Source organism: Thermobia domestica, chromosome 7 (assembly GCF_964235325.1).
Source record: "Thermobia domestica chromosome 7, izTheDome1.hap1.1, whole genome shotgun sequence".
Lineage (NCBI taxonomy): Eukaryota > Metazoa > Arthropoda > Insecta > Zygentoma > Lepismatidae > Thermobia > Thermobia domestica.
Genome location: NC_137460.1, coordinates 260,469,632 through 260,483,417, shown reverse-complemented (window position 1 = coordinate 260,483,417; position 13,786 = coordinate 260,469,632). Strand labels below are relative to the sequence as shown.

At 34.9% G+C, this 13,786-nt stretch overlaps 1 protein-coding gene across 3 annotated transcripts in view; it reads right to left on the bottom strand.

Annotated features, from left to right (window-relative positions):
- The window catches only part of LOC145690858 (PCNA-interacting partner-like), a 114,773-nt gene that overhangs the window by 83,467 nt on the left and 17,520 nt on the right, over positions 1 to 13,786 (bottom strand). For 2 of the 3 annotated variants that reach the window (XM_081766227.1, XM_081766225.1), the window contains exon 2: positions 10,505 to 10,791. In XM_081766227.1, the coding sequence (XP_081622353.1) occupies positions 10,505 to 10,786 (282 nt within the window). In that variant the 5' untranslated portion in view covers positions 10,787 to 10,791. Of the gene's footprint in view, positions 1 to 10,504; positions 10,816 to 13,786 lie in introns of all 3 variants that reach the window. The other variant, XM_081766226.1, reaches the window with a different exon arrangement.

The window sequence follows — 13,786 nt, the reverse complement described above, 5'->3', positions numbered from 1 at the left end:
AGAGGTATTCAGCTGAGTGAGTTGGATTTTTTTTTTTAATTATTATTTATGTTAGTGTTTCTAATTGTTAACATCTCCTAGAGGAGCCTGAAGAAACGTTAGCAGAGACCAGCGATAGAAGTTAAAATTTAAAGGATGGAAGGAAACACTACAGAATAAAGAATGAAAGGAAAAATGTAAATCGGAAAAGACCTCGTTAACTGAAAATGAGTTTCAAGAAGTGAACTACCATACATTAACGTTAAATAGTTATTAATGATGTTAGGGAACAAAAAGTGATATTGGTACTGCAATATAAGAGCGACCAGTAACTTATAGACCTATTCCTTATTGACTACAGTGTTTTATATATACACGAAGTCATCAACATCTTGATCAGTTGGTTGGACTCGGAGTTTAGAGTCCCTTTCAGCAGTGACCTTCAGTTTAAGGTGTAACCCGAATCCCGGAATGTGTTCAAATTACAAGCCTCTCCCCCATCGGGAATCGAATCCGGCACGACGTGAACTAAAGGCGTCCACACTAACTGTTTTGCTCTGGTTCTAAATGATGGAAGTCATTATATAAAAAGTGCAATGCAATTATTTGAAATGATGTTACACTTTAAATTCCATTTTTACACAAAAACAATTCCGTGCCGCCACAAGTTCGCAATCATGACCTTGCACACTGCCATCGAACACTCCTACTCTCACTTCTTTCTTTTCAGTGTTACCAGGTCTTATGCTCTAATATAACTAACTTAAACAAAAAGTTACTAAAATATATAAACCTCAACACTAACCACTAGACCTCTTATGTTAATATACACTGGAACACATGATATATGTGGACAAATGCTTCCATTGATGCATCTATTATCTCCACCCAGAACTATTAACATAATCTGATACCAATGCTGCATTCAATCCAGAATTTCAGTATCAGGAAGATTATAAATTGCCAGATATTGCAATAACGACATTGACAATCAATAACAAGACTGGACCACCACCACCAAAATTTATTCCCATTTTTCAAACGCTGTATGCCATATTCCTCATTGGACTTCCAACAATTACGAAGGAAAATGATGCTCTGCCATACTAACACTTTCATACTGAGAGGTAAATAAAGGAGCAATAAACAATATCGCGGCCAGAATATGTTAACTGAACAATTTATGTATTTTTTGTGTTTATTATTATATTTGATCGCTTCTCGGGCCTTTGGCCCCAGGCTGCTCACATTTTTCTGGTTTTATTCCTTTTTCCTTATCTGGCTTCTTACATCTGTAAGCAGCTGTCCCCTCCCCCTTTTTGGTAGAGCTGGTTACACTGGGGACATCAGTTGACCGGACACTGTCTTAATACCTGTGTGTGTGTGTTGCTGAAGGATCCCAGGTGACCAATCAGGGACTTTTTTTCTTCTAGTCCTAGCTCTTCCAACTATGTTTGAAGGGTCGAGCGGTCGTCTGATAGAATAGAGAAGAGATTTGTCCTGTTTTACTTGTTTTATTGTCTACTCTTTTTTTTTTTTTTTTTTTTTTCATTTTGTTTTCTGATCCTGTTCTTATTCATTTGAGCCGGAGTGGTGAGGATATGTGTATTTTATTTATACTTATGTGTGTTTTAATGTGTTGTTTATGTAAGCATGCCAACATCTGATAATTGTCCGGATTGTAATGAACCAATTTATGGTTCGCAAAGAGCTTTAAAATGTATTGTTTGAGGTACTAAATTTCACTTTAAATGCGTACAGATTCAACCTGGTGATAGGGATAATAACCTACATATTAATGTTAAGTAGTCAAGTTGTTGTATTCAGAAAATTACGGCGTCCAGAGAATCTGGGATACCTACGAATGTAAAAAAGATGCTGACGCAAAAATTAATATGAATCAAGCTACGGCTGAATCTCAGGCAATAAAGGTAAATATATCAAATAAAAATGAGCTGCCATCTTAAAAAACACAAAGAAATGTTATCTACTAATATGAAACATGTCTTTTTGAATGAAACTGAATAAAACTGAAGCTTTAAATTCCGGTATTGTTGGTCTAAGACAAGAAAATAAAGAGCTCAAGTCTATTCTTAAGGAGAAATGTGAAGCTTTCTTTGATCATGAATCAAAATTGGACCATACTCAAGGTCATGCACTAAATGAATATCAGTATGAAGTGAATTTTCCTAGTTTTATAATAACTAATCAAAATCAGAAGAAGGTGGAGCTAGTTATCGAGAAATTCTCAGATAAAAACAATGGAACATGGATTAAAGCTGTCTAAAAACAGGAAGAAATTGTTAAACAAATAAACGTATTGTAGTTGTTACTCAGATTTTAGGGAGAGTAGACAAGAAAAATAATCGTAAATTGAACATTGGATATGGTAACTATAAAAAGAAATGGTTTCAAATACTAGAAAGAAAGGTTTGTTTATAACTAGGTTTAGTCCTGATGCCTTTGTTAAAACATGTTGAAGGTAATTTGTATAAGCATTGAAACAGAACTGTTCAAAAAAAAAAAAAAAAAAAAAATCAGAATAAGCAAGGATATATGACAGACATTTCTTTAAAGATATTTAATATTTCGCATGATTAGCTATAGATATCAGTTTTAGCTGTTATCTGAAAAGATTTATTTAAATAGTGCTGCCATCTATGGGAGTAAGCGTTAACTATTGTAATTTCTATTTCCCTGCATTAAGTCAAGGTAATTCAACCGTGATAGTTCACAATTTCTAGTGTCAATATTTGTTGCAGTGGAAATTAAATTGTAACTCGAATTATGTGAAGTGTAATAAGGGTTAATATGTCCGAGGATTTATGGAGAATCAGGAGCGGACCTATATAGAATAATTATTATAGTATATATATAGTACTTTCGTTTGTAGTTTGTTCCTTTTGACCTATGGTACTTTGGTTCTATTCGACATATGGTCGGATTCTCATTGCCCTTAAGCTCCTCCAATATTTAGCTATTTATTTTGTATTGTATAGAAATTAAATGGTGAAGGCCAATCGAAATTATACTCTAGAAATTTCAAGTATTTTGGTTACTGAATTTCACTAGAAGCAATGTCCAAACTATTAATCGCTGGACACTGGAAATTAAAGTTAACCTTACGTAATATTCAGTTATTGTGTATATTATTATATTATTTGCGTTTAGTTTTGTTGATATTATATGTTAAATAAGTTAATAATAATATATGAAGACATACTAAAGGAAACTAACGAAGTATGACAGATCATGTAGATAATACGAAGATGATGATACCACCTTATTCGATATTCCGATTGGATCACCGTGTTGATAGAGGGAAAGGCAGAACCAGGAAGAGAAAAACCAAGGATAGAATATCTAGATGCAGTTACAAAGAAGAGGCCTTATCGAAGCATAAAATACCTCTCCGAAAGGAGGGAAAAGTTTTAAATTTCCCATGTTGCCCACTAACCTACAATTGAGGTGAGAAAGATGATGATATTCCCAATGCTTATACTTGTTTTAGAGATGATAGAGTATATGAACCGAATATCTGTGAAAGAGGCGGAGGAGTTTTATGTGCTGTCAACAAAAACATTAAGGTGGTTAGAACAGATCTTGAAATATTCATTGAACGTCTTTTTTTTTTCTTTTTTAAGGATTTTGTTTAAAAAAAAAACGATGAGAACTTACTATTACTTTGTGTTTATCTCTACCCGTACTTATCTCTTCATGCGTTTGACAATTTCTTTAGAAACTTTTTTTAATAAAATTAACTCTCTTAAGTATGATATTCTAATAGTTGGTGATTACCATATACCTCAAGTTAATAGGGCCAATAGGAATTTTCTTGCTGGCATACATTATTATGTCAAATGTAAAGCTATTTTTTTCTTTTTTAAATGGTTTTAATTTGGATAATATTTCGAATATTTCCCATCTTGATTTGGTTGTATCTAATTTTAATTTAAGTGGTACAAAAGAAGTAGAACTTATTGTAAAACCTGACAACTTTCATTACCCCATTGAAATTACTATCATTAACCTAGTTTGCACAATCGATGCTGGAATTTTACTTGATTTGCTTTTCATAGTGTGTAATTACTTAGCGTTACACCGTGAATTAACTCAGGTTGACTAGACTAATACATTACTAGCTAAAAAATATTAATTTAGCTGTTGAAAATGCTATAGTATCTGCAGTATGAACAATTATATTCCCATATACAAACCTAAATAGGGTTCCTACTGATCTGGAGAAATCTATTTCCCTGACTTTCATGACAGGTGTCTGATATAAATAAGGAATAAATAACGGTGAATATTTACATATGAGAACATTTATTCTATAGAGACAAATAATAATTAATTGCTCATACGTACATTCCACTTACTTTACCAAATAGATATTATAATGGTTGGCTAAGCTGAAACTGGTGTACAATTAATGTTAGAAAAAATATATTTTATAAAATTTTCCTGATTTCTTTTGATTTTCAGTCTTTTCCCCTGAGCTTCCCTGTCTTGGACCATTTTCCCTGACCAGTAGGAACCCTGCTAAAACTACAAAGTATCTACTTGGTATTCCAGGAAATTAATTTCTTTAATTAAACCCAAAGATAAGGTATATACATAAATATAAGAAGACTGGATCCACTGAGTATTATACCGCCTTTGCTAATTACAGAATACACTCTAAAAACAATTTGCGATTAGACAGAGCAAAGTACGTCTAGTGTTGAAGCGTCTCTAGCATATAATTCGCAGAAGTTTTAGGGTTTTCTTAATAAGAATAATAAAAATGTTATTTCTGGTATCACTGTTTCTAGTGAATATGTACCTGATCCTATTAAGTTTGTCAATGCCTGGGCCGATTTTTTAAATCCATTTATCAATAGCGATTATCTCCCATTTGTATTGACTTAATATGTTTTGCAGATATAATATTGTAATATTTTCTGTCCTACCTCTATTGTTGACCAAGTGATTAATGTTATAAAAAGTTTGAAGGTTAAATCCTTTTGTGTATTAGATGGCATACCAGTCTTTATAATTATAATATTATAATGTATTATGAATATTTCTGCTCCTAAATCCTTATAACAATTTTTAATTAAAGTTTACTTACTGCCACCTATTCTGATACATGGAAAGGGGTTATTGTCTTCCCTATACCCAAAACTAAAGATCTTACCGACTTTAGATCAATTTCTATTATGGGTATTCTGCCTAAAAGTTTTGATATGTTAGTTTATAATTATTTGTATAACAATGTTTCTTCAGATATTATGGTACAACAACGTGGTTTTATGAAAAACAAATCAACGAATACTAACTTGGAATTTTTCATGTCTCACATTCTTCCTGCAGTTAAGAACTAAAGGCTGGTTGATGTTATATATTTTGATTTCTCTAAAACCTTTGATAAATTGCCTCATGTTACAAGAAAATTGAAAGAATATAATTTATCTATTAATTTTATTATGTGGCTTCTGATAGAAAATTTGTCGTTAGATATCGTGGTTATATCTCTGCAATTCATGATATTTTCTCAGGAGTTCCTCAAAGGTCTAACTTGGGATCGCTTCTGTTTCTTTTATTTGTAAATTACTTCAACGAGTACATTTGTCATTTTCGTATGTATGCTGATGACTTAAAAATTTACCATTCTATTGATAACTGCGCTGTTATTCAAAGTAATATTAATCATGTTGTTACATGTCTTACCTTTAAATCCCAACAACACTCTTACTGTTACTTTTTCAAATAAAACTAATCCTGCTTATTACACATACGCTATCCATAATTTTCTGTTAAATATGTTGAGCCCGCTAAAGATCTGGCTATAATATATGATAATAAATTCTTATTTAATAAGCATTCTGAACAGATTATCTCCAAAGCAAGGGGAAAATTAGGCATTATCAAATGGATCAAGAGATTTTGCGTATATGGAAACTTATGGTACTTTGTATCTCGCTAATGTTACCAGTCATCTTGAATATTGTTCTAGTGTTTGGAACAGAAGCGTACAGTACTTTTATAATGATATGAATCTGTACAAAATTTATTTGTCTCCTGGTTACGCTGGAAATTTAAGTTTTTGTCACTCAAAACTAATGATGAGATGATACACTTACTTGGACCCTTGAAACTATCAGAAAGAAGAACTTTATATGATCTGCAATTATTGCATGAAATTCTAACTGATAAACTACAGTTAATTAATATTGTTAACTGACATGTTCCTTACACAACTACTAAGAATCACAAAATTTTTAAGTGTCTACCTAGCTCAATTGATCTACCTATTTCTAACAAGGTACGTTCGCGAAGTGTCCCCTCGGAATTCGTGTAAAATTGATTCAAATACAAAGTTCTCCACGACCCAATGTGTATTGTACTAATTTTAGTGGCCTGTACCGGTAATTTGCATATTTATGAGCCTTTATATACCCAGAATTCAATCCTACACTACTATAACGTTCAGACACAAAATTGATTCTAGTTTCTTTAGATGTAACTGGACATGAATGTGCGCATATGCAAAACAAATTGGATGAAGTACTGCTTCTTTGACACGTGTTACCCACCCCGGCCACCATCTTGGACTCAACTTTCGGTTTTTCAAATGGAAATAGGTACAAGTGATACATCAAATTCATGTACAATTTTCTCGGAAATTCACTGTTGTAGTGAATTTTACCGTAGCTTGCAACGTTAGGAAGGTATTGCATGTTAAATCCCTCCAAACACTTCACGAATAAACATCAGTTACGCTTACGTTTTTAATGTCGACAAATCAAACCAATTTCTAACTGAAAAATACTGTAGGTATAAACAGACTGTTACAACATTGATATCATAATCTTATTACATTTCTGTGAGTAAGTGTTATTACTTCCATGTTATACTATAACAAGGAAGTATTGTACTACGGTCAAAATGGCTAATGTAAATCCAGATACGATCAGGTTTGGGTGAAGACCTACCATTTACGTATTGAAGTCTATGTATGTACCTTCAGAGAATATTTCACCAACGTTAAATGACATAAAAGATCACATATACACACGAGGCCCTGCACAACTTTCTATTTGGTTCAATATTCGTGAAGTGCCTGACACTTAACATGCAATACCTTGCAAACGGTACAACCTACGATAAAACTGACTACACCAATTAATTTGCGAGAAAATTGTACATGTTTCGCTGTTTCTGATGTTTCACTTACACCTATTCCCATTTGAGAAGCCGAAAGTTGAAGCCAATATAACAAACCCAAGATGGCGGCCGGGGTAGGCAACAGTGTCAGAGAAGCAGTAGTTCATCCAATTTGCTTTGCATATGCCCACATTCATGTCTATTTACATCTAAAGAAACTAAAAGCAATTTTGTGTCCGAGTGTTATAGTAGTGTATGATTGAATTCCGGATATATGAAGGCCCATAATTATGCAAATTACCGGTACGGGCCGGTAAAATTAGTACAATACACATCAGGTCGCAGAGAACTTTGCATTTGAATCAATTTTTCACGAATCCGGAGGGGACCCTTCGCGAATGTACCTTGTAAGTGTTCGTCTACGGCCAGTAACTACTCTCATCTTATAGATATATTTATTGGAGATTTCGGACCCAAGAGGAACGGGAATGGGGAATGGTGGAAACTTCATAACGAGGAACTACATAATTTATACGGTTTACCCAATATTGTTAGGGTCGTCAAGTCTAGGAGGCTTAGGTGGGCGGGTCATGTAGCTAGAATGGAAGAAAATAGAAACGTTTTCAAAGTCTTGACTGGAAGACCAATCGGAAAAGCGACCATTAGAAAGACCTAGGCGCAAATGAGAGGACAATATTAAAAAAAAATAAATGAAATCTTTGAGTTTTACGTCCCACGGTTATGCCGGTTAGGCTAAAGGAGACTGTGATTATGAGAAATGAATGAAACGGTGGAATGAAGAAAGTGGGAGGAAACGGGAGAACCCCGAGAAAACCCACGCGCACGGTGTTTGTCCACCACAAAGTTCACTTGGCGGGAGCAGGGTTTGAACCCGGGACCCCATGCACAAGAGGTGAACGCTCTACCACTGAGCCACCGCGCCCCCAGGACAATATTAAGATGGATCTCGCAGAGATTGGAATACAAAGTAGAAACTGGATGCAGTTAGCTAAGGATAGAAGTCAGTGGAGAGCTTTTGTGAACGCGGCATTGAACCTCCGGGTTCCATAGGCCATAGAGTTAGTTAGTTTTTTACTTAGTTTGGTATTATGAAAAAAACAATTTCCACATGTCACTCTTTATAATATAGTTATAATTGTGTTCGATATATCTGTGCATGACCGACCTGCTTCTTTTTCTCCTTTATTATTTTATTATTGTGTTTCAGTGTAATGTTTTATATGTACAGGAAATTGTTATTGGATTTTTGTCTGTATTTCCTGACGAATAAATAAATAAATGAATTATTGTAATTTAAATTTTCAATGACATTTTGCTAAATTTATTCAAGACTGATGATCAGCATCTACTTGTTATTAATTGAATAGAGAGACCTGTTTTATCGAACTAATATACTCTACATACATAAACACAACCAGAAAGACGTTGAAAGCATATTCTACAAAAACTGGATAACTATTTTTTTTTCGCATTACTTGTAATACAATATTGATTAAAAATGAGTAAATTTATTTTGTCAAGTGTCAACAAATGAAAGATATTCATCCTGTATAACAGCAATATGTTTTATTATTATTATTATTATTATTCCTTTCTTACTATGAAGTGAACCATACTAAATAAATTCTTAGTGCTTAGCTACGAAGTTTGGAAGAGCAGCTTTGCATGAGCACTTACCACTGGTAGTTCGGTTGCCAATCAACGATATGATTTTATGCACTAGTCAGTATAAGGATGAATCGAACAGTCTTCGGAGCTAGACCATTCAGTTCATTAACAGAAAACAGTGTTAATATCGTAATTAAGTAACTGCATTCTGACCATGTTCACTCATAATGTCAATATAGATGGACTGATTTTGATTATTCTCTTTTACTTTCAAAGAGGTCGTAGGTTTCGTATTTTATAACAATCTCATGAAAATCTCTGGAGTTAGATCATGATAGTGTTAATAACATGTATAACATCATCATCTTCTAAGCCTTTCACCCAGTTTGCTGGGGTCGACTTTTCGTATCGCTGTCTTCCACCTGTTTCTATCTTGTGTCATATCCATTGTGATAGCACACTGCACCATATCGTGATTAACACAATCTCCTCATTACTTCTTTGGCCGGCCTCGGGTTCGTTTCCCACTCACTTCTACAGCATCTATTCAGTGAGCCACATATTTCGAAGGTCTTGTTCTTACATGTCCAAACCATCTTAGTCCACTTTCTTGCAGTTTTTCTACTACTGGTTTTACCTTTATTGTTCTCCGGATCACTTCATTCTTAATTTTCTCCTTCCGCGTCACTCCACAATTCACCGTAGCATCTTCATCTTCGCAATCCTCTATCTTCTTCGTCGTCCAACATTTCGCTCTTTATAATAAGGCAGGTCTCACTACTGTCTTGTAAACTTTTCCTTTAAGGCGCATTGATATCCTGCCGCTTGTCTTCATTTCATACAGCGCTGGTAATTCTGCTGTTTACATCATCTTCTATTCCTGCATTTTCCTGCAGAAGTGATTTCAACTACTTAAATATATTCGTCATTACCACGTCTTTTTCGTCCAGTCATGTTCTTATATTCTCGATTACATTCTTCCTGATGGGACAATATAATAATTCTGTCAGTTCTACCAATTCTACACCCTTTGCTCTCCAATGCTCCTCTCCAGGCTGGTCACGTTCAATCTAAAAGGACTACAAGGCCCCTCGCGGTCCGTGTACCACAGTATCAGAAACAGTAGTCTAAATTATGGTCAGAAAAAAAAAATCACTCTTAAGTAAATTGAATTTATATTGTCTTCCCGTCATCATTTCATTTTTTTATTTCAGTTATGCTAAAATAAAACCTTCTAATGCATCTAACTTTTCAGGAAATTTCAAATATGCATCCTTAAAAGTTCACATTCGATTACCTTGAACAGATGTTCTTCCAAATCTAATTTTGTAATAGAATCTTTAAAAGCTTATTTTATTACTCCTCAAACAATACTTCGAGCATCTCTCCACGTCAACTAGATGCGTAGTAGTGATGCATTAAATTTTGCACTAAGAACACATTTTTCCTAAATTAGGCCTATTTATTTTAATTTTCTATCTCCCATAACTACTTCATACTTACCAATTTATTTTGACCAAGCCTTCAAAATACTAGTTTCCCGAAAATCTGAGATAATCCGGTTCTAGCTATTGTTGATTTAATATGGAATGACCGAAGGGTAAATCAAACTAAATTACTTATGTATCACTATTTACTACAATTCGGGATTTCAAAATCCACACCGAGATCCTGAGAAAAAAAAAATAATTACACTTCTAAACCGCTTACAAACAGAGCATCCAATTAATTGAGTGAAATCTCTTACCTGCTTGTTCCTTTGTGCTAGACATAACTGCATCGCAACCAATGAGTCCTCATGTTTCAACAACAAGGTTCGGTCATTTCTCAGCAGCGAGTGTCTGCGGCAGTGGTTCAGAGCAAATTCTACCACATTTACCCCCAAATGACTCTCCGTTTCAGCTGCTGACAGTGAAACAATGGCAACATCTGGTTTATCATTACACAAAGACTGTTTAATATGGTCCACTATGAGCTTCGAATGACGAAATGCTTCCACGTCTTTTACAATATATACACTCCCTGCCATGTTACCTGCAAAAATACAGGAAACTTTACCTGCAAAAATACAGAAAACTCCAACTTGCACATACAACTGTTAAAACAATTTTTACTTTCTAATTATTATTAATTATATTATCTAAAGCCCTGAATAATCTTCCTTCCAATTATATTCCTATCTTTCGAATGCACTTTATGAGCATTCTTCCTAAAGGCCACAAGGCTTAAGACATAAATTTTGTAAAGTCTTCACAGTGTTCTTGTATTTCAACAGTGGCACAGTATATTTACCTATACTTGTAGTTTTGTGTGTCTGTCTTGGCAGGTATGTTATCTTAGACGAATCATTAGAGTTTATGTTTGCAAATTTTTACAAACTAATGCACTAGCTATTACTAAAACCTGTATTTTTGCTTTTAGGAATTTTTGTTTGTTAGACGTTACAACATCCATTTACTCGTCCGATCACTACTTCAATTCAATACATGTATAATAGACCCATGCCAACATTGGTTCTAATCTGGTAACCATATGTTAACATAATTTTTATAATTTTGAACATCACTTTGGTATGTAGATTGTAAACAGTAATAGTGGTTACGTTTATTTTTATTAATATAGTTAGTGATATTAATATCCCAGCTCCTCTTCAGATTCCCTTTCTTACTATTTAATAGTAGATTTTTCGTCCTTATGTAATACCTTCGAATATGTTTGTTTTGGTGTTTGAGGTCACCTGACATAAAACTTCCACTTTTCGTATTAAGTGTTCAGTAGTTTGTGTTTTGACAAAATTGAAATCGCCTCTTTATCTTCACGAGACACCCTGATGTATTCTTTAATCTCTGAACGTGAAATAAAAACCAGGGTAAAGAATGACGAAAGAAGCCTTTAGGAGGAAGAAAAATCTACGTGAGAACCTTGAATAGAGTTGAGAAAAAGACTCATAAAACGCTTGGTGTGAAGTACTGTAGAGTATGAGACAGAAATATGGACATTATGCAAAAATGATGAAAAATAACTGGAAGCTTTTGAAATGTGGGTGTCGAGAAGAATGGAGAGAATTAGCTGGACCGAGCGAGTGTTAGAAATGATGAGGGAGGAAAGAACAATTTCAGATATTGAGAATATGAAGAGAAACTGGTTGGGACATTGGCTAACTGTATCATAAGGGACATGCTAGAGAGTATGGTGGCAGAAAAGAAAGGAAGGGGGCGAAGAAGATTAAAATTGATAGACGATATCAAAACAGAGAAATCGTACATGAAGACGAAGAGATTAGCGGAAGACCGTGGAAGCTTCTCAGGAAGGAGTACTCTATCATATATTTTCCTTAATATATATGATAGATTCCAAAGAGGGAAAGAAGCCCACTGGGAAGTCTCATCTTCTTATCTCATTTTGTTCCCATTTATCCGCCTACTGTAATTGTTAAGGGTGTATTATTTCCAAATGTCGTTCACCATACCGCTGCAATCCCTTGTAATTTCAATTTGGTAATTCTATTTATTTATTTATTAACTCTTTTAGTTTAACGTCCAATGATTATGCCCTTTAGACTAAAGAAGACGATAATTAAGGCAAGCGAATGATAATGGAAGAATTGGAGTAAAATGATAATGTGGGAGGAAACGGCAGACCCCGAGAAAACCCACGGACAGATATCGTCCACCACAATCTTACTTGGCAGGGGATCCAATCGGGACCCCACGCAACAAAGGCAAGCGCTCTATACTGAGCCACCGTGCAACTTAGAAGAATCTATTCAAAATAGTGCAGCCATTATTCTTAGCGAAAAACATTAACGTCCTTCCTTCCTCAAGATACACATTTCAATCAAAATGAAGAGATAAAAACCAGGTCAACCCAAGTACTAAGTTCGAAGATTTATCGTAAACGGTTCACGCGTTTCCTCACTTTAGTCCGAAGATGAAAACTAAAATATTTCTCAATTTCTTCCCTCACCTCTTCAGTGACGAAAGTTCCGAAAACGCTCGGACAATATAAACTTATATTAATTGAGGTGTTTATATACCGACTTACATTTGCATAATTTGAGAAGCTTGCAAGTTACTGCATTTTTGCCCTATACTTTGCACCCTCTCGCTCCCCTTTACGGTAAGCATTTAAATTACAATGAAAAACCCGACTCAACGATAGTAATATGTTGAGAAATTAACGAGTGTTGCTGTCTATTTTAGGAAATCGTCGATTTGTTGAGTGTACAGAAGAGAGGCACCTAATGTTATTTCAAAAGATGGATCCATAACGGGAATCTCACCTCTCTGACATGCGAAATAATGTTCGAAAACGTAATCCAAAGCGTAATCTTCTAGCCATGTAATAACCCGTAACGAAATCTGATGAACTGAATATCTATATGAATACACTGTGTTACGTCACGACTCGTAACGACGCAAGTACATGAATTCAAAAGCTGTCAGACATGTAAGGTGCAGTTTTTCAGTATCTTCCTCCCCAATGTGTCTGCTCGCTACGCACGTACCACCGTGCGGGACAGCCAGCTTCGCTCCGGTCTTACGCGGGTTAGATACAATTCTTGGTTCCAGTGTCCACCGAACCAAGTTAGTTGGTGTTGTTTATGGCATATGAATGCACATTGTATTTATACCCACAACGGTTGAGCTCTCCTAAAGAGAATTTGCAGTCAGGAATGTAGCTTTACTCGTTTACATAAAATACTAGGAGTGCATTTCGTGATGAAAGAACCACATAACTCATGAATTCATGTATGGTTCCGTAAACCTCGGCTGTACGGAAGCTTTTCAGAATCTTTCCCGTGACTATGAGACATCTTTCTCACTTTTGTTATAGATAGGATTTTACCTGTAAAATGACTGAGATTACCGCATGCCATTGCGTTTTCAGCGCTCTATCCCTCAAATGCTACTAAGCGGCTTCCTCTCTCTCCGGTTCACACATTTTCGGTGAGTCACAAATCAAGGCATAGCTTCCGTTAACCCCCAGCACGACAATAGTGACTTTCCTTTTCGTTCCTTATTCTTTT